Source organism: Pipra filicauda, unplaced genomic scaffold (genome assembly GCF_003945595.2).
Source record: "Pipra filicauda isolate LSUMZ 115617 unplaced genomic scaffold, ASM394559v2 scaffold60_size3304689_pilon, whole genome shotgun sequence".
Lineage (NCBI taxonomy): Eukaryota > Metazoa > Chordata > Aves > Passeriformes > Pipridae > Pipra > Pipra filicauda.
This window is the reverse complement of record NW_024104765.1, coordinates 871,670-895,357: the sequence shown is the minus strand read 5'-3', so window position 1 is coordinate 895,357 and position 23,688 is coordinate 871,670. Positions and strand designations below refer to the sequence as shown.

Here is a 23,688-nt window from a genome sequence, read left to right as displayed (position 1 = left end):
GCTTGAAAATGGGTAGTTTCTCAGAGAGTAGTAGAAAATACCATATATAATTGCCCTGCTTTTCATCTGCCCTGAGCTCATGCTGTTGGCTGTTGTCAGAGTCAGGACACTAGAGCTCTAGTAGGTAAGGTTGTTATATAAGGTTGTAGCTCTTCCTCAGAATTTCAGGCTATGACTCATAGAGGTTGGTTCATTCTTTTTGCGTCGGTAAGAATTAATTTTCTAAAGGAGTGTCTAGTGTTTTCAGGTCATATGGTCCAGGCAGAAGCAAATATGAATAGGACAATCTGCTGTCTTGAAAGAAGCCTTTGGTCTTCCCTTAAAGGCCTTTGATTTTTCTCATATTGCTGAGAGGAAATCTTGGCCTCTAGTTTTCAAGATGGGCTGTGTTTAATCCTGTTATCTCTTCCTCCAGAAAGTAAGACTTCTGTTTATGGAAATATTTAGTACTCATGAATGCAAAAGCCTTAGTTGGAAGATTATTGCAAGTCACGGAATCATAGAATGGTTTGAGTTGGAAGGGACCTTAAAGATCATCTAGTTCAGCTCTCCTGCCATGGGCAGGGACACCTACCACTAGGATAGGTTGCTCAGAGCTCCATCCAGTCTGGCCTTAAATGTTTCCAGGGATGGGGCATCCACAGCTTCTCTGGACAAACGGCTCCAGTGTCTCAGAACTCTCACAGTAAAGTCAGTAAACTAGAAGCCATGCAGCACAGAGGCTTAATACAAGATTTTAGTGTCTGTGTATGATTGACAAATACCACCTTTGGTTGAAGTCCTCAGTCATTCTAAAGGACCAAAGAGCAATTGTTAAGATGAATCTTTTGTTCCATACAGCAAAATCACACCTGTTTCAACAAATTCATCTACTCAGCTCTACTCTGTGTTTTTTATACCTGCTGTGGCAGTTGTTTCATAAATTAAATTTTCAATATCTGTGGAGAAATTTGTCACAAATAGGATTGTTCCCCATATTTCTTCTTTGAATTACTTAGCAAATAATTATTAGTAGTAATTGTCTTTGGCCAAATTAGAAACTGCAGATGAGAGAAAGCAACAAATAATGTTTTTGCAAACATTGTATTCTGTCCTGTTATTCCTGGGACATATTTTATTAATAAAATTTGTGTCAGATTTAACTCCATATTCTCTCTATATCAGGCATAAGTACAAGAAAATGGCATGAAAAGTTAGCTGAAAAAGAACTTTCAGTGCCATCTACCTTTCTGTAAAATTGAATGCAAATACTTCAAAATATATTTAAGTGCATAAACAGTATTTAAAACATTATATATATAAAAATTATGATCAGAAAAGCTTAATTGCTTACCAAGCATCATATTTTGTCTATTCTGATTTATCTATTTAATATCAGTTGGTATGTATGCCATGAGTCCTTAAATATTTTGAACTCCATACTGCATGATAGCAGATTTTTAGTTTGGGAACGTAGAGGAGAGAGGTAAAGAGCAAGATAAGTTTCATTACTATAAAAATCTAAAGATTAGATCATTGGAATGTTAAGATATTTCAGGTGAATGGAAAAGAGCCAAAGAAAAGAGGGAGGGAACAGCAGTATGGTAGCAACTAAAGGAATATTTCCTTATTGCTGAAAGATTTTCTGGTTTTTGTACATTGCTTAAACATTACTTTTCTAAATCCATTTTGATAAGGTGTACAGGTAACTAACACAGAAAACATATAGAGGGAAAATTGGTTGGGAAGAGAAGCAAGAAAGAAAAGAAAAGAAAGAATGAAAGAAAAAGGAAGAAACTTTCATAACTTTATCACACTGTATCTTACTGGTTTTCTGATTAGAATAGGAAGTTGGGCAGGTGACTAATATTGGTGTTGGAAATGGGTTTATATTGCCCTGAATGGGAACAAGACTGAAAGCCTGAAGCTGTTGCTCTCAAAGGGTCTAAGGGTGATGATCAAAAATGAAAAGATAATGCACTCTAGAGCCAGCCACATTCAAATTCCAGATGAAGCTGTTAGTGGGTTATTTTTGTCATGTGTAGCAGAACTGTGGCTAAAAATGTTTAGAGCTGATTTGGGTGTCAATTATGTGAATCTTGCCTTTACTTACTGTCTAGCAAAAGTCACATGCTGTCCTTTCAGCAAGAAATGGTAAGATGTGCTGCATTTATTTTGGGAAGAATAACTTTACATTCTTACATCAGAAAACAGAAAATTCATCTGTTTTTGTCATTTTAAATCTAGAACTGTTAGGTTTATCATCAGTAAATTTTGTATTTTGAGAATACTTAACACAGCCTGTGTGCAGTGTGATACTAATGATTGCTCTTTTTCCAAAAGACAGTGGATATTCATGGTTGTTTTTATTTTGCATGTAAAATTGGATGTATTTTCTCACTGTAGATGAATAAATATCAAAAAAGTAAAATTTCTCATTCTGTCATGTGATAGGCCTTTCTGATAGGTGGCAGTATGGTGGCTGCTGGCTTCTCATGCTGTGTCAGCCAATAGCATGGATAAGAAAAAGACCATTCATAAAATTGTTCAAAAATACTGAGATTATTTTAAATGTATCTTTTCTGTATGTCCTACCAGTGTTTTCATTTCTTTCTGTGCTGTCTTATTTTCTTTTTTTGAAATTTTCCATCGGGCAGAGAGAGATAATGAAGTATGCTAATTTTTATTTCCATTCTCAGCTTTTTATTATATTCAGTGGTGTAGCTACAGTGCTAAGCAGTTTTAAAAGGGAGCAGCAAATAAAGTAGTGAAGCACAACTACCTCCATGGTAATGGAATTCATTGTTTCAGTCACTAAGTATTGTAATTCATTAGAGACAGCTAAAATAGTCTGAAAGGCTGAATTGTTACTTTTAAAACCAGTGAAAACCAATAAGCATAATTAAACTGCATTTTAATTTACTTCAGAAATACAAGCCTGGTCGATGCGATGATATTTTGAAATGGAAGCCACCCAGCCTGAACTCTGTTGATTTTCGTCTAAAGATAACAAGAATTGGTGGAGAGGGGTATGTAATCTCTTCCCTTTTTAAATTTATAACACTCGTGTGAATGTCCCTTAGCAGTTAATCTCTCCTCTGATATTTCTTGACACTTACTGGGGCTAAGCCTTTCTATATTCTCTAGACCTTGTTCATTCAAAATACAAGCAACTGTTGTAATTAGTATTGTACTGAAAACAATGGCAGATGTTTATAATGTAAATTTACTCATTCTTACATTAACTTTCATAAAATTTCTGACAAAAAGTCACGTTTGGAATTGGCACTAGCCCATATGTTTTTGAGAGTAGGCAGAGTGTATTAGCTTGAATTCTAATATAAAATAACTATTTTTCATTGATTTTATGCAAAATAATAACAACTTAAGCTTTCTTCTGTTTCAGAATTGTGCACAGTGACAAATGGCATTTGTTTTCTTAGAGCAAAACAAAGTCTGACATTTTTACTCATTAGGCATTCATAGAATCATGGAATCAACTGGGTTGGAAAAGACCTCTGAGATCATCAAGTCCAACCCTTGATCCAACACCACCGTGGTTACCAGACCATGGCACTAAGTGCCACATCCAGTCTCATCTTAAAAACCTCCAGGGACAGTAAATCCATCACCTCCCCGGGCAGCCCATTCCAAAATTCTCTAGTATTATCTTTAAAAGCCATTAAAATCTTAGTCAAAAACAGTGAGTTGTAATGGCAGAAGACGTGAAAATCTTGCATTGGTTCTACATACTATTTGCTTAGTTCAGTCACTGCACATATTAAATAGTGGCAATTTCCATGTTCTTTTGTGCCAGGGAGGGGAAGATTGAATCACTAGATTAAAACTTGCTTTGGAAAAGATTTTGTTTAAAATGAAGTTAATTGAATTTTAGGTTGCTTAGTCTTTTAACATCTGGGACTCAATTTCAGTTGACAGTGTGAAATACCGATATTTAGCTTTTCTTTTTCTTATTGCCACAGGCAACTCAATATGATTAAACAATTAATTCATATATTTCTTGCATATTCCAGTGTCCTAATAATGGCCCGTTTAACTTTAAGACATCTGCATGTCATGTTAATGAATATATTTGGTGAATAGAGAGAATCTTAAGGATATGGGATTTATTCTGCAAAAGGGACTCAACTGATAACGTCTCAGCATTTCAGGAGGTCAAAATTATCTGTTCAAATTATTTTATTTGAAAATGCAATATTAAGTCCTCAGTAACAACATAGCGTTTTCAGAGAATATACAGGAATATTTTAAGTTTTACTTCAGAAAATCAGCTCATTACAAACATTTTATGCTTTTTTGGCTTTTATTTAAGTCATAGGATAATGTAATATGAAAGATTTATGTAAAAAAAAATTAATTACTCATTATTTGATAGGAAGTTATTTTTATTACAGTATTCTTATTAGTTCTACTGGAGTTTAGAAATATACAGTAGTAGCCTGTGATTCAGAAGCAAAACACAACACGTTTTTATTTCCCATTAATAAATGAGTATTGGTTGATTAGTTATGACTGTTTTAAAATACACAACTGTCAGTGCTATTGTGTTATGTTTAATATATTACATCATAGATTATGTGATTGGAACATGAAGAGGTTATAAAACATAAGCCAGCAAAAAACTATTTCTAAAAAGTTAGTAGCAATTAGTAGCAAGTTGTTAAAAGAATGGTTGATCCACTGTGGAATTGGAAACGCTTTTAGAAAAGTTCTATCATATTTCAGCTATGTGAAAATCAGTGCATTGCTTATATTGCAGAAACAACTGCCTGAATTAGTCTGTAATTAATGTAATATTTAAATATGTGAGTGTTTATGCTGCTCTCACGTGCCTTAAAAAAGTCTTAGAAACCTGGTATTTGATAAAGTACAGTTCTTCCAGATAAGTTTCACTTCATCTCACATGACAGTTGACTGCTACTAGTAACATAAGTGCATTCATCCAACAAAAAGAAAAGTTAATGAAGTATGGAGTAGAAAATAATAACTTACCATTGTTGGGAGAGAGGTATTTATCTTAAATAATGACCTATGAAATAGTAGATTCTGCCCAATTAAACACAAAAAGTGAATGAAACACTTCAGGTTTACCTGCTTCAGTTTTTAATTTGGGTAAAATCTGAACTCATTTGACAAAACATGAGAATTATACAGATTTTGAAGTTGTTGACTAGGGTTTTAAAAGAAGCATCTTTAATTTTAGACTGTATAAAGACAGTTCCTGAGTTGTGAGTGCTGCCATAATAAAATGGGTGATTTGTGATATAACTAAAAAATCTGTTTTGATGAACTGAATGTCTTGCTACTGGCAATTCTAACATGAATTAGGCTTCCTACCTCCTCCCACCACACTAAGATTAAAAGCAAGCACTGATACTGTTTCAACTTTTTGGGTAAAAAAAGCTTTCTTCTTCAGTAATCTGAAATCACAGCATTACAGAATGGGTAAGGTTGGGACGGACCACAGCGGGTCATCTTGTCCAATCTCCCTGCTAAAGCAGTGTCATCTCAGAGCACATGGCACAGGATTGCATTCAGACAGTTCTTGAATATCTCCAGTGAGGGAGACTCCACAACCTCTCTGGGCACAGACACCCGCACAGTAAAGTTCTTCCTCACGTTCAAGTGGAACTTCCTGTGCATCAGTTTCTGCCCATTGCCTCTTGTCCGACTGCTCAGCACCACCAAGAAGAGCCTGACTCTATCATCTTGACACTCTCCCTCGAGATACTTGTAGACATTGATGAGGTCCCCTCTCAACTGAGTATCTTCTTGATACTGAACAAGCCCAGCTCCCTGAGCCTTTCCTCATAAGAGAGATGCTCCAGTCCCTTCATCATCTTTGTTGCCCTCCACTGGACCCACTCCAGGCGTTCCATGTCTCTCATGTACTGAGGGGTCCAGAGCTGGACACAGCACTTCAGATGAGGCCTCACTAGGGTTGAGCAGAGGGGCAGGATCACCTCCCTCAAACTGCTGGCAATGCTTTTTCTAAGGCCTTCCCGGATACCCTTGGCCTTCTTGACCACCAGGGCCACTGCTGGCTCATGGACAGCTTGTTGTCCACTAGCGCCCTCAGGTGCTTCTCTGCAGAGCTGCTTTCCACCAGTACCCCAGCAGGTACTGTTGCCCAGGGTTATTTTTCCCCAAGTGCAGGACTCTGCATTTTCCTTTGTTGATCTTTAGTTGGTTCCTCTCTGCCCATCTCTTCAACCTGTCAACTCTTCTGAAGGGCTGCACAAAATTCTGAGGTATCAGCCACCCCTCCTAGCTTGGTGTTGTCAATGGACTTGCTGAGGAGGCATCTGCCCCTTTGTCCAAGTCATTGATGAATATGTTGGAACAATACTGGGCCCAGTACTGAACCCTGGGGACAATACTAGTGACAGGCCTCCAACTGGACCCTGTGCCACTGATCACTACCCTCTGAGATCTCCTATTCAGACGGTACATTTGTCAGGCATTTGACAGCAGAGTAATACAGATGTGACTAAAGTACTGTAACTGAATTTGTGTGTTGTTTTGGCACAGTTAAGCAAGTAATATTTATGGAAGTAGAAGGTATGCCATTGTATTGATCTCTTACTGACGAATGAGGAGCTGAAGTTAAAGTATTGATCTCAAATACTTAACAGCTTGAAATAATGGAAACAGGGGTTGTCTGTAATTTCCAATTCCTCAGTTCTGATTTACAGGCTCATCTTTAAAACTTGAAATGCAGACAACTAAACCTGTGCTACAATTGTGCGTGATCTTATCACAGCTTACAGCCTGGGCAGTAGTGATATAGACTGAACCTGTATTGCAAAACTCCAACCATGAAGCCCTTGTATTTATAGTTACCTGCTCACTCAAATAGTGAAAAAAACATATAGGAGCATTATTTATTCAGCAGCATGAGATTAGAGCTCTGTCAGCTGTTGGACATGTCTTTTAGCTAGCATATGTAATTGAGATCCTGAACAATTGTAAACAATCTTGTGCATTTTTCATCTGAATACAAGAGTTACCTCTAGGGAGTTTGCCAGATTTTAGTCAATATGGTTATTTTCCATCTACGTAAATTCCCCTGTGTTTTCAGTTGAGCACTGCCATCCACAGATTAGTGTACAATAGAAATGTTAACTGCGAAATAGCTGCTGTTTCACCCCAGATGTAGTTCAGTTACGGATGAATGACCAATTGTTTTTATCTAGGGTTCAGTTATTTCACTATTGATATTGGAGGGAGTTTTGACATTGAATTAGAAAGAGGTATTGGGATTACGATCTGTGAAGTATTTTTAGAATAAACCCTATAAAGATGAAGATCTCATAACAAAGAATAAACATAAAGAAAAAAGATACTACTGCATCCCAAAGAAAGGCAAGGTTTCTGTAACCTCAGTAACCTAATACCAACACTCCTGTTCAGTGCACATACTTGAAAGAAATTGCATTATTGCACCTTACTGAGTTACAGCTGATCAGCCGAGCCTTGGTAATTGTCCCCTGTGTATTATCATAGTCCAGCCTTTCCAAGTGTCAGGATGATGGTTAGATTAACTCTTTTTATGTTGTGTTTGCAAGAATTTCAGCTTATGCTCTCTCTCAATCTCTTCTCATTGCATCAAAACAGTTACTTTTAGTTAAAAAAAATCAAAACCAAGCCAAACCCTAAAACCAAACACACAAGCTCCCCAATAACAAACAGAAACTGATTAAATCAGCTAAACAGGAGAGTACTTCATTGTTTGTCTCTGGTAAAACACTTCTTTTTCATTTCAGGTTTACTAGTATAATGTTCTCACATAAGCAATGCAAAGTGATTATATAACACTACCTTGTATTTTTCCTAAATTATGATGATACTCACAGAAAATAAGAGGGACTTAAACACATTAACTCTATTTCCAAGTAACCTACAAGTTAAACAACCCTATCAGAAAAGAATGTGGAGGATATTTAATTGCTGTGTGCAACATCTCACTTATATTAGAGAGAAGACTGCTTTTAAATAGTAGAGATGCTTTTTCTCAAAGTGTCTGCTTCTAAGTATATTTCTTTAAATAAATAAAAAACCCCAAACTGACTCTGAGTCTTATTTAAATGTCACAAATATCAACTGAAAATGCCACATAGTGCCAGATTTCTGGTAACTTCCATAACTAGAATTTCTTAAATGTCCATGCTTCCTTTTACAGATTTTTAATTAGCCTGTGCAACTCCCTTAGTTTTATCTGAATCAGAGATGCTAAAATCAAATTACAAGCAAAGTTTTGGGTTTGTTGGTTGTGAATTAGTATCTTAACTGAGTCGATTCGTTACCATTTCAAATCACAGGATAATATTATATAGTACCTTGAAGTATTGGAAAGCATCAAGGATTTTACTCATCTTCTAAGATATTCTCCTCTTTTAAAAAACGTTAGTAATCTGAAGTAAACATGCACTATTTGCAAGTGTCAAGTCTGTATTACCTTTTTTTTTACTGTATCTGTGATTAACTAGACCACATGGGGAAAAAACCCAAACAAACAGTATTTAGGCAAAGTTCTGGTTATCTCGGACATTGTCAAGTAATAAAAAATGGGAGATAAAACACGGTACATTCAAGGACAGTGGGGGCTTAAATTCTTGGATACATTGGTAATTACAAATCAACAACAAGATACAGATATCACGACTACAGGCAAGTGGATGTTTTTTTTTTTTTTTTTTTGGAACTGATCTTCTCTTTTTGTTTTGTAAACTAGAAAGGACTGGGGTTGAAGGAAAGCTGGAGCTAATTCAGAATGCCACCATTGGCATTGCGATGGAAACTGGTAGACAAACATTTTACCTAGGTGCTATGCTGTAAATATTTATGTTATATTGCTTATAGGAGGATATTAAAATCTTTTTGTAAAGCTTCAGGTTTTAAAAACTATTTTCAAACTAAGGATTTGAATCTAACCTCTATTTGTACTCTGATACACCAAGCATAATGTTGTACTTTCCACAACTAATACTAAGGATGCTCTTGGAATTTCTAATGTTGGATTTCAAAAATGAACTCAGCCTCATCTTTTTATATGTTCGAGTGGCAGCCTTGGGCAATCTCCATCTGTCAGATGATTATTCTACTTTAGCTACTCATTTCTCCAGATTTTTAAAAGCTTTGCCTCATATCATCCTAAAATTATCTATACGCTTGCAAATTAGGATGTAAATGTAGCCTTGTATGTTTTATAGACCCTGTTCCTTTTTTTGAACTAGCTGCTGCCTTAGTCTTTCCAGTTGCTCATGTAAGCTATCCTAATGATTATCCACTCTGTTAAAGATCCACTTCTATCTCTAAGTGAGATAAAGAAAAGCTCCCAGATACCACATCTTTAAAATTTTCTTATCTCCCATGTACTTCTCTCTCCTAATTTACATTTGGATTGATATTTTATTCCTATTTGGCCATGTAGCTTAGGTTTCTTGCTACTTGTGAATGTCGAAATGGAGGACTGATGCCACCCCCAGCTAAACAACTGTAAGGTGGTATAATCTGAGAGGAGTGAGAGAAGCAGGCAGTGGAGAAATTATACTGGACTTCAGAATTGTTGGCTTTGGCTTTTTCAAGGAACAGAGGTAGTATCCCATGGCAGGTCCCTTGAATTGCAGAGAGAAGCAGGGCAGCTGGTTGATCTTCAAGGACAGCCTCCTCAAAATGCACAAGGACATACTTTTCCCTATGCAAAAAGACAAGCAGGTATGGCAGAAAGGTACAGCTTGCTCAAATTTTTAAAGTCAACTCATCCAAGCAATGAAATGTGTGGAAGCTGTAAACAGTGATAGACCTCCATGGAGAACATAAAAACAATGTTTAGGTGTAGAAGGAAGGAATTAGGAAAGCCGAAACTCAACTGGAGTTGTGGGTAAGTCAATGATGTCCACAAGTACCTTGGTAATGAAAGGAAGACTTAAAGAAATGGTGTGATGCTGATGCAGCACTAGAGAGTGAATAAGACACAAAAGGGCTGGGGTACACAGTGCTGCTGTTGCATTGGTCTTGACCGGCAAGGTCTGCTCTTAGGCTTTTCTTATTGCAGGGTGCTGGGAAACTGGGTGAGGAAGTTTAAGGTAGGGACTACTTAACCAAACTGGACCTCAGGGTACTAGAAGGCAAAACTTTGAAACTGGGGCAACAGTTAGCTCTTATGGCAAAGACAGTGGAGTAGATGAGTCTTTGCCTCTATTGGGCATTTGCGAGACTGCATCTGGAGTACTGCATCTGGAGTACTGCATCTGGAGTACTGCATCTTGTTTTGAGCTCCCCAGTTTGATGAAGACATTGATGTGCTGGAGCAAGTCCAGTGGAGGGCCTCCAAAACAGTGGGGGGATTGGAGAACATTACATACAAAAAAAGAGAGAGCGAACTGGGTTTCCTCTGTCCAAATAAGAGAAGGCTGGATAATACTTTGCTGCTGTTTACTACTCCCTAATGGCAGGTTATAGAGAAGATGACGCCACATTGCTCAGAGGTTCATGTTGCAAAAATGAAAAACAAAGGACACAAATTTTAGGAGGACAACAGGAGAAACAGTGTGAGAAAGACCAAACACTGTAGTAGTCTGGGAAGCTGTGGAGGTTTCATCTTCAGAGGCACTCAGAAATTAACTGGATATGCCTGTGAACAACCTGATGAGCATGAGGCAGATGTCTTGAGCATGAGGCAGATGACATGCAAAGGTCCTTGCCAATCAGAATTACTCTAAGCTTATTTTCAGATCAGATGTTAAATATTTTGCAAATCATATGAAACTTAGACATTTAACTACTACATATTTTAAAACATTTTTTTCTTTCTTCATGCTTTCCTTACTGTAAATAGAGATTTTTCAGAATACTCACTGTACATGTATTTAAAGAGACAGTTGTCTTTTGAGAAGATTTTTGAGTTGCAAAGTAAAATAGCATCCATTTTTCATAAACAGGAATTTGATATTGTTCTTTGTTATGTGCTGTAAAGGTTTGCCAGATACATAATTTAAGCACTGTCTAATTTAAATAAGGACGATAAATGTTCATCTTCCTTTTGCTATAGCTTGAACAGTAGATATGCTGCTCTCAGACTTACTGAAACTCAGATGTGAACATTTTTTTCTCTTCCACCAGTACATATAAACTTTTTAAATTACAGGACTTATTACAGAGTGTTTGTGAACATCCTGGTCAAAGTACTTTAAATGGATTTTAGAAATTGGTGTGAGCTTATTTGAAATAAATTTTTTGCATTTTTGTGTGTAGTGACTATTTGTTCTTCTTCAAACAAGGGATATTTTCTAGATTTTGTGAGCATGCCTTGAATGGAACTTTAATGTAGAATATTTTTTCTCCATTAATTGTTTATAGTATGAATTAATATTCAGTTGCTTGGGGTTTTTTTGAAGTGTGTGTTTGTGTTTTGGTTTTGTTTGTTGTTTAATGAGATTTTATAGTCTATTTTTTGGGTTTATAGATTAGTACATTTGAAACCATGTTTGGAAGAGAGCATTATTATAGAATTATTACAGATCTGAAAGTATTTTTCCATGGTGTTTGGAATTAAAGAAACAATTGTGGGAACGAGTCCAGAGGAGGTCACAAAGATGATCAGAGGGCTGGAACACCTCTCCTGTGAAGACAGGCTGAGAGAGCTGGGAGGGATTATTTACAAGAGCAGGTAGTGCTAGAACAAGGAGGAGTGGCTTTAAACTGAAAGAGGAGAGGTTTAGACTAGATATCTGGAAGAAACTCTTTACTGTGAGCGTGGTGAGGCACTGGCACAGGTTGCCCAGAGTAGCTGTGGACACCCCATCCCTGGAAGTGTTCAAGACCACGTTGGATGGGGTTTTGATCCACCTGGTCTAGTGGAAGGTGTCCCTGTCCATAGCGGGAGGGTTGGAACTAGATCATCTTAGGGTCCCTCCCAACCCAAGCCATTCTGTGGTTTTATGGAACGTGCATTTAAGGGAAAAAAACTCAGCTCATATGAATTCCTTGTGTGCTGTGGTATATTTTACAGAAGAATAAAGCAAACTAAGAGGGAAAATAAATTATCACCATGGTAGAGTAGAGCAAACAATCTGGACAGACAAAGATACTGTACATGTTTCTACTCTTCATCAGTCTTACTCTGAGCATCTTATTACTTAATTTTCTGATAATGCCAAACTCACAAATCATAAAAGAACAGATATAAGTACTAAATAATGAATATATTAAAGATAAAAATAATTCATGACAGTTTTAGTTCCAAGAGTACCATTCTGTTTACTTTGATACCATCAGAATGTTTTGAAATTGGTTTAGGAATTAGGAGCCCAGCTTTTTGTGTCTTCCTGAATTCACGAGTACTTAGGAATCAGCAAAATGTGTCAACAAAATAAATGACCCTGATGCAGATTGTTTGCATTTCTGCCATGACAGTGTTATCAATATGGTATGCATGCAACTGTGGGCTTTTAAAATACTGGGAGATTATCAGCAGTTTCACCTTCCCTCTTTGATAATGAAAAGAAACTCTTGGTACACATGCTTATCTTACAACTTCAGAGACATTAGAAAAGAAATCGACTTAATTATTTTTCAGGATAATTATCTCTGGTTTTGTAGGGATTCAAGTTGTGATGATTGATTTAAAATATATATATATACGTATGTGATGATTTTTTAAAAATTAGCATTTTAAGGAACATTTGCGTTTTGAGAAAATAAATTGGATTTTTGGTATCTGTTTAATGACTTAGGATCTGCCTTAGGCTTGGTAATTCACACTTGCTGTCCTTTTAACTAATACACAGCTTTTAGGTTTTTTTCTGGTAAAAGTTGCTTATCCTATCATAGAAAGATATTAAAATCAGGCTAGAGGTGCATGTATCTGTCTGTGGGAGACTGTTTTGCATAATTCTGGCCTAATGAGTCAATGGTAATGGAGAATCCACATTGTTACTTACATAAGCAATAGGGAAAAGAACAGTAAGTGTGAGGTGTAGAGCTTGTGTGCACTTTGACTGGGAATTTGTAGAAAGCATTTAATAGTTGTCAGTAGAGTTTTGTTTCCATCTAACAATAGATGTAAGCACGTCATCCTGCTAGAGGGTCTTAAAAAGGCCAAAATTCCTTATTTTCATGCTCTTTATGCTCACTTGCTTTTTACAAAGCAGTCTTATGACAGTGAGCGTGATACACAGACATGGTTTTGTGCTGAATTCTATTCTGAAATGAGCTTCAAGGCTTGTATCTTAAACACAAGAATATATGTACATTCACAGGAGCTACTTCATTTTTAGCATCGTTGTATGTGTGAGAAATAAACCTTTATTTCAACTTTGAAGCCTAGATTTCCTAGATTGTAAGCTGGTTCAGCTTCATATGAAATGAATCAGAATTTTTTATTTATAAATATATATACCTATATGCATATGTGTGTGTATACACACACAGGTGACAGCTGCTACTTTGTTATAAAATTAAAAACAAAAACAGAATTGTAAAAGAGTCACATTGTATGTTATGAGTCAAACCAACTCTTTTCTTCCTCATATTTCCATATGGAAACCCTATCCACCTTTTGTCATACTTCTTAATTTATAAACTTATCCATTTTATTAAATCAGAGTTTGCTATTTCTAATTTTTAACTCTTTTCATACAAGTATATTTCTTAACTGGACATTCTCCTTTTTTTTTGATATTTTACTGCTTTATATGTGGTTTTAAGTGCCTTGGTTTCATGGTTTTAAACTAGGTATATAACTAATTCTGCGTCTGTACTCCACCAACCAATGTTCCATCACTGGCTTATGAATGGTAGAAAAGTTGGATATGACTAATAGAGAAGCAAATGCCAGTGTGTTGCTCTGCTTTGTATGTATAAGCTGAATAATTTTTTAATTGCCTAACTGCAATTAAAGTTTATGTCTGTGAAGATAAAAAGGCATTTTGAAGAATTGGAGGAGATGTTAAGAGACAATTCTAATGTTCTTGAAAGATCAAAAGCATTATTATTCCAATGCTAGTCATCCTATACAGATCTGAAAAATAAGTATTTTTCCATGGTGTTTGGAATTAAAGAAACAATTGTTGGAACGAGTCCAGAGGAGGCCACAAAGATGATCAGAGGGCTGGAACACCTCTCCTGTGAAGACTGTGAGGTCTGTCAGACCTCCCACCCTCTGAGAGGTGTGACAATAAGAAGTTTTTGCCACAGAATTTTAACTAGGTCGCTATTACATACTCCTCAAAAGCAATGCATGTATCCGTATCAATTTTCAAGATGGGGAAAAATGAATTCTGAAGTGAAGAGAAAACTCTCAGGGCATCATTGTGTGTTAGTAAGAAAAGGACAGTCCTCAGCTGTACCCAGCAGATGGCATTTTTCCCCCTTATGACAACTAAATATTTTCAAAGCTGTAATCTTTGGCTATTTTCATACTTAAAGCCTTTTTTTCCACAAAGTATTAAAAGATTGCACTGTGAGCAAATATTTATCAGTGGATTATAAATGAAATATAATGTATATCTCTAATTATAGGATAGAGAAGATTGGAATGAGGAGAGTGAAACTAGATAGTGAATTCGATTATTTTATTTTTTTCCCTCTCAAGTCTGCATATCAAAACCATCATTTGCACAGATCTTTATAAAAGCACTTCACTCTTTTGGTGAATGTTAAAGCATCAAATCTCAAATTATCAGTTTCTTAGTCTTTTTACTTAGGAGTACAGAATTCTGCATGAAAGTGGATATTCAGTTGTAGGAGATTGCTGGATTTGTGGAGTAGAGCAAGACAGGTAGACTCACAAGTGAATTGGATATCTCTTAATGAAGGTTCTGAACTGTTATGTCCCCTCCAGAAGGGGAAATCTGCTATGGACATGGTTAACTCTTCTCAGCTAATGCATCAATAACACTTCTGACTTGTTGATTTGTGACACACTTCTGATTCAGGACTCTGTTGATCGTTCTGCTCTTATTCAAGAAAAGAAGCAAAAATGGCTCTCAAGTCTTACTGAGCAGGGTGTTTGTGCTTGGTTTCTGCACAGTACTCACTTTGATAAAAATCTTCACACATTACTTATGTGTTAAGAAAATTATGTTTCAAAAGATGAATTCTGTATCATGATAAACTAGAATAATGTTTTGTTTTAGAAGAGACAATGGTACAACAAGCAAATGCTTTCTTCCACTTAAGATAGGTCAGAAATACAGCTTGTTTTAACAGCAGAAGTATTAAGCTTCAGTTATTTGAAATATATCACCAAAATGAGATATTCAAAAGTGATCATTTTTCTCTTTTGTTCAGCCATATAATAAGATATGACGAATGGTTTCTGCATGGGAATAATTTCTCTGTTGTTTACCTTAGTTTCTCTCTCATATTAAAAATAAGAGGAAGCTATTACACATTTAATTTTTTTCATATATCATATACCAGTTGTTTCTTTATAATATTCAGATACATGCAGCGTGGAGGAATTTACCACGTGTCTTCCGAAGATGATATCCTGCCTTTTTCAGAGATAAAGTTAAGATTCTTTGATGTTATTTGGCTGGCAAATTTTTGTGGTTTGATAGAGCCTCTGTTGTGAAGGCATGCCTATGTCCAGACTGTGGCCAGAGGAGTGTCCAGTGTTTTACACTTGTAAAACACTTTCATTTGAGTAAAAAAAAGGCATGGCATAGCCTGTACCAATTACTTAAAAACTTAGAGTGTTGACAGGTTTACTGGACAAGCCTGAGGAAGAGATATGAACCCTAACGACTACAGAAAAGAACTAATATTGAAGTTATACAGCATTGTCTGTTCTGCTGCTTTCCACTGTACAGACTGAGGAGCATTCATTTCCCAAAGGATTTTATAAAGCATTTGGTCCAAATTTTTGTGTTTGTTGCTGAAAGCTATGTTATGAAACTAATGACTCTTTTATAACGGAAGTTTCATACCGAATGGTTTTTAAACAATCCAGAAATGCATAACATAAAGATGCTATAGATGTAGATTTTGCAAAGTTACTTCTCTTTTGCATTTTTTACCAAGTTAATATTTAAACAGTGCGATCTAGTTACTTACTCTTGTTTCATGCAGAAAATATATCTCTGCTATTGCTCAACCTGAATTACTTCTTTGATTCACTCAGTTTGAATTCATATGAACTTATTGCAAAACAAAGTGCATAGAAGATGTTTCTGACAGAAAAACTGGTATGGATATGACAAAAGGGCAAAAATTTGGTAGTTATTTAAAGTTAATTCCTCTGATGTAATAGCTCCAGAATCACAATTTTTTTCTTTTAACTTACAAAAAATGAACTGAGTTTCTGGGGTTCTAAAACAGCAACTCTGCCAACAGAGAAGTTGGTGGGTTTCTAAAGCTCTAAATCAGCAATTCTGTCAACAGAGAAGTTGGCAGGTTTGTTTCATTTTTTGTGACAAAGTCTCATCCTTAAGTTTAATCAACAAGGGGACTTGAAAAGACAGAAATACAAAAGTTATGGAATGATATTAGCAGTGGGAAAGGTAACTTGAAGGAAGAAGCAGGGTGGAGGAAACCTAATTCTACATAACTTCCTCCTCTACCCTCATTTTAGATAATCTGTAATTTATTTATTGCTAGCTATGGCAGCTTTCTACTCAAGTTTGATATACATAAAACTAACAACAGAAACACCCTTAACCCCCATAACTCTGAGTTTCTGTACGTGCCAACCAATTTTCTGTATAAGCAAAACTGCTAATAAGCTTAGAGAAAGGTGGGTTTTATTAAAAACCTATGAATGAAGAAAGGATAATGTATAGTGAGAATAACTGTCATTTTAGCTGCAGTGAAAACAGACGCTTGGACCTACAGAACTGGCTGGGATATTGGGGGCAATTGCAGAAAATCTGTTTGTGCCATGTGTGCAAGCTTGATAAAGTTGAGAGTTGCGAAATTTTTTCTTACCCACAAGTTCTCAAGGAGAAGATTGCACACTCTTTTATCCCTCAGATTAGTTTAGCCAGGGTATCTTCATAAAACATTAATAATGGTCAAGAATTCTCTAACTCGTCTAAAACCACTTTTTGTATTCTGGTCCTAAGGAAAACAATTCACTTTTCCTTTCTCTTAGTTTTCAAATGTCAAATACAATAATTACATTCTGTCTTAGCTTTAAGTGATTTATACCGGAATGAAATGCCTGTTTACTGTTTGATAATAAATCTTCTTCGCCATAATAACAAGGTGGTGTTGAAAGTAGCTTCAATAAAGGAATGGCCTATTTAATTTTTAAACAGATAAAGGATTCCTCTGAAGGAACAATTGAAATTTGATTTTGCAGCATTTGTATTAATTGTTGTCTGATAGATATTTTTCTACTGTTTCAGGAAGGTGTGTGCATATAAATTTAACCTAGAGTTAATTCTTTTTCTGTGCATTTTAAATCAATCATGGATAAGTCTTCTTCCAGTGTAGGTGTTGCATGTGAAAAATTAAAGCAATATTCTGAATTTGAAATGAAATATTTAGACCAAAAAGAAGCAGAATTGCAGAAACTGTCAGTGTAATCCCATTGTCACTAATCTGTGCATGTAAAATGTAGCAGAGGAATGTCCAAAAGAAATTGAATTCCTCCAAAAAGAGTTGTTCCCAGGGGCTTTGCTGGGACGGGCAGACCCAGAGCACAGATCTGTAATAACTGAGTAAACAGAATAACTTCGACCACTCCTCACTTGCAATTGTTTTAAGAAACAAGATTGTAAAAGAAGTTTAGAGACACACAGCTGTTGGGTTTCCTAGCTGGTATAAAACTTGACAGGAGGGATATGTTAAAATGCAGGTTTCCCGTTCATCTGTTACACTAATATGTGCTCTACCAGTTTGCCCTTTTCTGTCTTCTGTGTCTTCTCGTTTCTGTGTTACTATTCCCAGAGAGATTCAATTTTGTGTTCCTGCTCAAGTTTTATTCATTCTGCTTTACTTCTCTCACCCATATTTGCATGTGAGTCTTCAGGGTTGGTTTCCCAGTAAAGGTGATTATTTTTTATTTGCTATCAGTCACTACTCCAAAGTGATTAAAGTCCTGGTTAAAATGCATAGAATTTCCATGAAATAGCTGAAATTGCATTCCTGTATGCTGATTGATAAGTTTTTCTCTTTGATGGTCTGAAGATGTAGCTAAGACTGGGTATTACAGGAAAAGGCAATAGCTTATGTTATTTTGTTGTACTTATCATATAGATATTAAAAATACAGCCAAATTTTGAAACATCAAAGTCTTTCTTCATACTTGAGATTAACTTGCATGCTCCAGTCCTTGTTTTTCCTAGTCGTATCACTTAGTCTAAGGAAACATACTGCTTTTTCTTAGAGACTTTGTCCTACCTTAAATAAGACTTGAATTAACTTCACAGGGGCTTTTTTTAATTTTTTTTTTTTTTTAATGCACAAGGTAAATTTTTTTTGTGTAATACCTGTAATTAATTGCAGTTAGCTTACTTTAAAAGGCTTATTATCCATGCAGGTATCTTATAAAACCTCCATGAGGATTTTCTACTTGGAAAATCAAAATATGCTGAACCATGTTGCACTTGTTTTTTTTAAGCAGGCTTTTTCTGGCAAGTGTCAATTATAGTCCAAGAAAACATGCAAAATTGCTTGCAGTAAAAAATGATGTCTTGAAGGCATATCGCAAAATGGAAAAAACCCTGCTTTACTGTACATTTGTTAATTAATAACTTAATTATTTATGTTACATAAATCTTCTCAGAAAGAGGTGAAAGAAGAGACAGAGCAGGTCTTGATACCAGTTAAATCAGTAGTAGTTATCAGCCAGGGTAAGTCTGGAAGTAACTAGATTTTTGTCCTATCCAGTTTGCATTTAATCATAATTGCTCTTTCACTTGTGCCCTACATAATAAAAATTCATCATTCAGGACAGTAAATTAAAAGATGCTCTGTTTTGGTAATAATAATACAGCAATTTTTATGAACAATTCAATTATTTTTTTCCCACAGTTTATAGAAAAGATACATTTTTGCAAGTTGTTCATCATGCAGGCTCCAGCTTTTAGACCTTTTAGACTGTGTGACAAAATAGATTAATAATTTTAAATAAAATCTAAAAAGCTGACATTGGAAAAGAATACCTATTAGCATATGAGGAGCTTGCAATATGGTTATATTGGATGAAAAATTTTGTAGAAACAGCTCCTTAGGTGAGGTGATGCTTCCTGGTCCTCTTCCTCAACCCTCAACAGGGAAGTGGGTCTGGCTGCTTGGGACTTCTTGGGGTGTTAGTGAACTTGGATGTGACCGTACTCCAAGTGCCTGCCTGGGAAGATGGAGCCTGGCTAGTGCCCTGTGTGTTTTTTAGTCACTGCCTCAGGTTTATGTTGGTGTGGAGATCACAGCTGCTCAGGAGAAACTGGAACAGTAGTTGTCAACCTGGGAGCTGTTGCTGTGAAGCAGATGCTCTGTGTGGAGCAGAGGCATCGCAGAGGGGTTTTTTTTGTTCCTAGTCTTGTCTGCCTTCCGTTTCTTAGCCTTGTCCAAGCTGCTATCATTGCAGTGCATTCCTCCTCCCCTCCTGGTGGCTCTGACAAAAGGATGCTTCCCCTCTAAATTTGGGAATCTGAATAAATGTTGATAAAATTCAGAGAAAAAAGAAGGGAGAAGGGAGGAATTTGTTGGCGCGAGATAGCCAGCTTAAAAAGTCTGTACTAAACAAAACCAAATGGCAGCTGAGCATTAAAGTCAGAGATAAAGGAAAGACAGAGAAATGGAGAAAGGGGTTACTGGAGGAGATGTGGCAGTTCTGAAGTGAGGCAGAGCACCCTGATAGCAAAGCAGTGATTTCCCTTATAGAGAAAGGAGCCTTATGGGTAAGGATACAGATTTATTTTTTTTTTAAGCAGATACACCAGAAAGACAGGACAACTTTCCTGCAAATGCCTTCCAGATTACAGATGCAATAATTGGTATTACAGCGTTGGTAGCTGGCATTACAAGGTGATAGTCCTTTCTTTTGTCACACCCAGGAAAGTACTTCAGCTGCATTTCTTAATACTTTAGAAGCAGAATACTACTTTTGTGTCTATTACTACTGAAGGATTTCTGTAAAAGAAATTTCATTTACAAGTTTGTGTAATGAATATGCTGAAGGATTTAATCTTATAATGAACAGAGAAGCTAAGTCTTGCACCATCTGTACAGGTTTCAGTAGTGAGAGTGAAGCATTCAGTAGAGTTCTTGACATCTCTGACAGCCTTCCTACCTTATTTTGGGTGGTAGGTTTGTTTGTAGCAGATGGCTGTTCATGCATTCTGCTGGTGGCACTTGTGTCTGGATAGAGTGGCAGCTGGGTGCATATCCTAATTCCAGACAAACAATTCGTTGTTCATTACAGGCTTCACCTTGGGATTGTGATCTGCATAGTCCCCCGTGAACCCATACCTAAATGGTTTGTAGACTGTAATTCAATAATTTCTCTGGTTGTGCATGATTAATTAATAAAGTATTTATTTTGAATAAATGATTAAAGTGCTGGGGGGAAACAGGAAGAAAAAGAAATCGGTTGGAGTGGTCTGGCAGTGTGCATATGTATGGCTAAGGGTGCTCTTTCATGATGCCTTCCCATGGAGGATCTTTATTAAGAAGATGGGAATTTTCATACTGATTATATCTCTGATCCATGTAGACAAGTGACTTTTATATTCTCTACTGTTTTATTTTAAGGGGAATTTTTAGTTTCTAGGTATTTTTATTATGCACATGCATGTTCAGTCCCTGTTTCTCTTGCACACCAGGGTGGCATCAGTGAGCTCCAGTCTAGTGTGTAGCGATTAAGTATTTATCAGATTTGAGTTCTCACTCAATTGGCATAATTCAATAACTCCTTGTTCTTTTGTTACAAGAAATTAAATACAGATCACCTGATCAATCTGGTTTGCCCTGCATTGTCAAAAGGATACTGGTACCAATTGATTTACTCGGGGTACCCATGAGGTCTTGCCACCAGTGGTGTGGCATGCAGGGCACTGGGAAAAACAGAAGACTGTTGGAGCATCTGTGCTGACAAATGAAGGCCAGAATGGGGGAAATTATAGCCAGATGAGATCACCCCATCATAGCTTCCCTGCCAGTTCTTTGTCATGGTTTTTCAGTGGTAACAACCTGTGTTAAAATTGCTGAATGTTTAAATTTCCAACTCTGCTTGGGTGGTTTAGAATAGTTGTGCAGGACAGAAGTTTGGGGGTTTGGGTTTTTTTTGTGTATGTTTTTTTTTCTTTGTTTGGTTGTTGGATTTTTGTGGGGTTTTTGTTGTTGTTTTGGTTTGCTTTTTTTTTTAATTAGAAAGACTAAAGACAAAGGAATGACAAAACTACATGTGGAAAGAAAGTTCAGTGAGCTTTGAAGTCAAGCCTTTAAATGTTAGGAAATGATGGAGTTCTAGTTGCCAGGTTCATACACACAATGATACATTCCTTAATTAATGGTGTAAGTACTTTTCCCTCATTCATACACAAAAGAGCATGTATCTTTCACCACAGAGGAAAGTAATGCTGAGGTTGTATGAATGTTTCTAAATACGATATCAGCTTCCTTTCAAAGTGATAAACTTTGTAATCTAGCTAAAGTTGCCAACCATTGCTTCGTAACTTGCTTCATCAGCAGACTTCCTCTGTTCGTGACTTTTTCTGATTACTCATAAATATATTAAAGTCTCTTACATAAATTGAATAGTCACTTGGCCTTTGCCAAGATGAAAACTGACCATTTATTCTGCCTGTCCAGTCTCTTAATCAGGGTTCAATCCATAACAGTAAGTAGTGTCTTCCATATAAAAGTACTTACTGCCTAGTTTTATGGTGTTTTTTAATAAATTACTGTGGAAGAAGACTGTAACAGAAGCCTTTTGGCAGTCTGAATCGATTATGTCAGTGTGGTGCTCCTCCTGTCCCCCATTAGTTTTTAAGCACTCTTTCATTAAAATGATCAAAAGAGAGGCAGATGCAGCCACAGTGTGAGTGCAGGGGATGTGCAACCTCCTAAGTAGCACTGCCATGCGTGGCCAAGGTAGGCATGCTGAACAATGCTGTGCTAAAGGGTAGGACTCTGAGAAGTTTGCAGAAATTACCCTATTTGGGTGTTAAAAATTGGCTTGATTTGTTTTTTAATAGCAATTCAGACCCTCCATATTAAGAAACATCAGAAATCTTGGATATGTTGCATCAGTGTTCGGTGTTTTATTTCATCTTAATTATCAATATATCCCAGAGCTTTTCTTTTAGTACCTCTATTTCTTCAGGCATTTCATTTTGGTAACTAAAAGACCCACGTGTTCCTACCTAGATGCCTTTATTTTTAGAGTGGATACAGACAAATCCACTGGGTTTTTAGCAATCTCCCTATATTTCTTATTTGCTTCCTTTATTTCCACATGATCAAGTGAATCTACTGGATGATTTTTTAAGTTTTCTACTTTGATATGCTCAAGATTTTCTTTGTCATTATCTCATGTATTTCTTCTATATCTTATTAGTTCTGTTTTTCTTAAGTAACTCCTGATAGACTGAAAATGTCTTTGTTTTGACTTCAAAATACATGTAATGAGACTTATTGAAATCTGCAGATACAAAGCTTCACATTACAGTGTCAATTCTTCACTTAATTCTGGTAGTTGAATTTGCTGATGTTGTTGGTGTCTGTTACATTTTAAAAGATGGCTAAGGTGAAAGGACCCTATGGGGTCTTAGATTATAATGTGTATTTATAACGTTCCAGTGAGTCCAGAGCTGTGTAAGTGCTCTTGCTTTGTCAAACATGGATAAATCTGGGCAGAGTTACAGCACAGGCCGTCTGGCAGGTCTTTCAGCAAATTGGGAATAGTTCCTAACTCCTGTCCCATATTTCAGTGAGGAGAAAGGGATGATATTCAGAAAGAAAAATTGATGTTTACTGTTAGAAATAGATTCTAATAGTGAAATCTCTTGAACTATGTAATAATCTCTCAAAGGAAAAGTCAAGCAGCCTCATTTTCCAGATAATTTATGGCCAGCCTGGCCAAATTGCTCATTATACTACAGGGAGTAATACTCCATTGGTGGAGGAATGGGCATGATTATTTAATAGGTACTTTTTGTTTCTACTTACTTTTCCTTTCTATTTTTTATGGATAGGTTATATGTAAATGTAGTCAAAATGCTGCTTTATGTAATTTGCCTGTAAGAAAAAGCCACAGAGGCTTTGGACAAACATTAAAATATTATCAGCACTAGACATAAAGGCAGCAAACAAAAAGAAGTGCTTTTTGGAAACGTCTGTGGTTTTATTTATGGAGTGCAAGAATGTGTCTTGAAAAATGTCCCTGTCTCTAGGAAAGTGTTTGTGTACCTACTCCCCCATTTCCCCCAAAAAACCAACATAACGGCCAAACACTTTTTCAAAAAATAACACAAACCCTACTAACTGAAAGTAAACTTTAATATTGGTCAGTTCTTTTTGACAGTCTAGGATTGCTTGCAGACCATTATTGTATTTATGAGGTCATTTCAGTTTGCAGTTTCAAGCCCTCTAAATGTAATTTTTGTTTGATTTGGTGTATAACCGTGGTGACATTATTCAGTGGAACTATGTCTTTCAGGGATCAGTTACTTCCTAGATTCTCATTATCAATAGTCAATGACAGATAGTGATTTACTGTAGGGAATGAGGTAGTTC

General features: G+C 36.3%; 1 protein-coding gene across 2 annotated transcripts in view; it reads left to right on the top strand.

Annotated features, from left to right (window-relative positions):
* RNGTT (RNA guanylyltransferase and 5'-phosphatase) overlaps window positions 1–23,688 on the top strand; it is a 181,007-nt gene that overhangs the window by 118,900 nt on the left and 38,419 nt on the right. For both annotated transcript variants that reach the window (XM_027743632.2, XM_027743630.2), the window contains one exon: window positions 2,908–3,008. In XM_027743632.2, the coding sequence (XP_027599433.1) occupies window positions 2,908–3,008 (101 nt within the window). The remainder of the gene's footprint in view (window positions 1–2,907; window positions 3,009–23,688) is intronic.